We start from the raw sequence: 1587 nt of genomic DNA on the forward strand, positions 1-1587 counted from the left end.
TCTTGTGTACATCACATAATACCTTCCTCTATCAATTGCTTCAAATTTAACTTCCATTTCCATTTTCATCCAATTAATTTGTTCAAATATTTTGTCTGTTTCAGTCTTTTTATTGACTTCAATTTTGATATTATCTTCATCATCTTCTACTTTATGTGTTGGTCTAACGTATCTTTGATTATTTCCTTTTATTTTAACTGTTTTATTAACTTCTTTCTTTTCTTCTTTGATTTGGTCTAATTCCATTTTCGTGTTTTTCATATCATTAACCATTCCTTCAATCTCTTCAATCTCTTTTTCAATCTCAATTATCATCTCTTTCTTGACTTTCTTGTTCTCTTCATTTAATCCTTCGTATGTATCCATCTCATCCATAATAGCATTGTTCTTTTGATTTACACCAACTCCTATTTGGATTTCATTCTCACATTCTGTACTTGGATTCCTCATTTGAAGATAATAGTCCTTATTCTTTCCATGTTCCTCATATTTCCTCTTAAATTCTAAATAAGTTTCTCGTCTTTTTTCTTGTTCTTCTTTGATTTCCTTAATTCTTTTCTCAAATTTTTTGTCTATTTCTCTTTCTTCTTCTTGTTTGCAACTTTTTTTATTATCATTTTCTTGTGAAATTGACACTCCAACTGTTTCTTCTTCTTTCTTTTCTTCTTCTTTCTTTTCTTCTTCTTTCTTTTCTTCTTCTTTCTTTTCTTCTTCTTTCTTTTCTTCTTGTTTCACTCTATCTTTTTGAATCCCTTTGTAAAGATGTTCAATTAATTTATTCTCAATATTTTGAATTGTTGTTTCTATTTGCTCAATCACTTCTTGACCTATTTTTTCTTTAACCTCTTGATGTCTCATCATCTCTCCAATCATTTTCATTCGCTCTTCAATACTTCTCTTTTTCTTCTCAAACTCTTCCATTGTCTTTTCAATATCTATTCCAAATGGTTCATCAAATGTTGCTGCAACAAAATTACTAACAGTCTCTTTGTTTGGACTCTCAAATACTTCATAAACTACTTTCTTCTGTGGAATGACAACTTTGTCCTTTTGATGAACTTCCTCCATAATTGAAACTAACTTCATCAAATTCTCAGCTTTCTTCTCATCAAATTCACCTTCATACTCTCTTATAATCTCTTCTATAATTCTAACCCTGTCTTCCATTATCTTGTTTTTTAAGTTTTATCCTTCCTTTTTATCCTTTCATTGTGACGTAACACATTATCTCATCTATACTCTTTGACAACTAACTATTCATTTGTTTTTCCTTGACTCACCCCCACGTGTTCATTTGAGTTTTATCATATTTTTGATGAAAAGACATTGTTATAAATAACATTCTTTTCTTTTTTAAATTGATGATTCTTTTTTTGGCTTTCTTCTTACTCTTAGTTTTCTGTATCTTCAAGCATATAATACATTGGAGACCTTCTCTTTCACTTATTGACATTCGCCATCATTACCACATTCCAATTACCTTACTTGATCAGTCATTTTCTTCGGCTCTCTTATTCTCATCTTCCCCTTCAAACAAGTCTCTTATTCTTGATTCTCATGTTATTCCTATTACGAATATCCGTTCTT

General features: G+C 29.8%; 1 protein-coding gene across 1 annotated transcript, besides 2 other annotated features; it reads right to left on the reverse strand.

Annotated features, from left to right (window-relative positions):
• On the reverse strand, positions 1-1167 carry EDI_333770 (DNA double-strand break repair Rad50 ATPase, putative; the record flags this gene model as incomplete). The annotated part of the gene is made up of 1 exon (XM_001736737.1): positions 1-1167. A coding segment is annotated over one exon (1167 nt), but the record flags the coding sequence as incomplete, so codon positions are not given.
• Positions 513-623: a microsatellite.
• Positions 646-728: a microsatellite.
• Positions 1168-1587: the final 420 nt, after the last annotated feature.

The sequence above is a fragment of the Entamoeba dispar genome, genomic scaffold (assembly GCF_000209125.1).
Source record: "Entamoeba dispar SAW760 scf_1105229460043 genomic scaffold, whole genome shotgun sequence".
NCBI classification, from domain to species: domain Eukaryota; phylum Evosea; order Mastigamoebida; family Endamoebidae; genus Entamoeba; species Entamoeba dispar.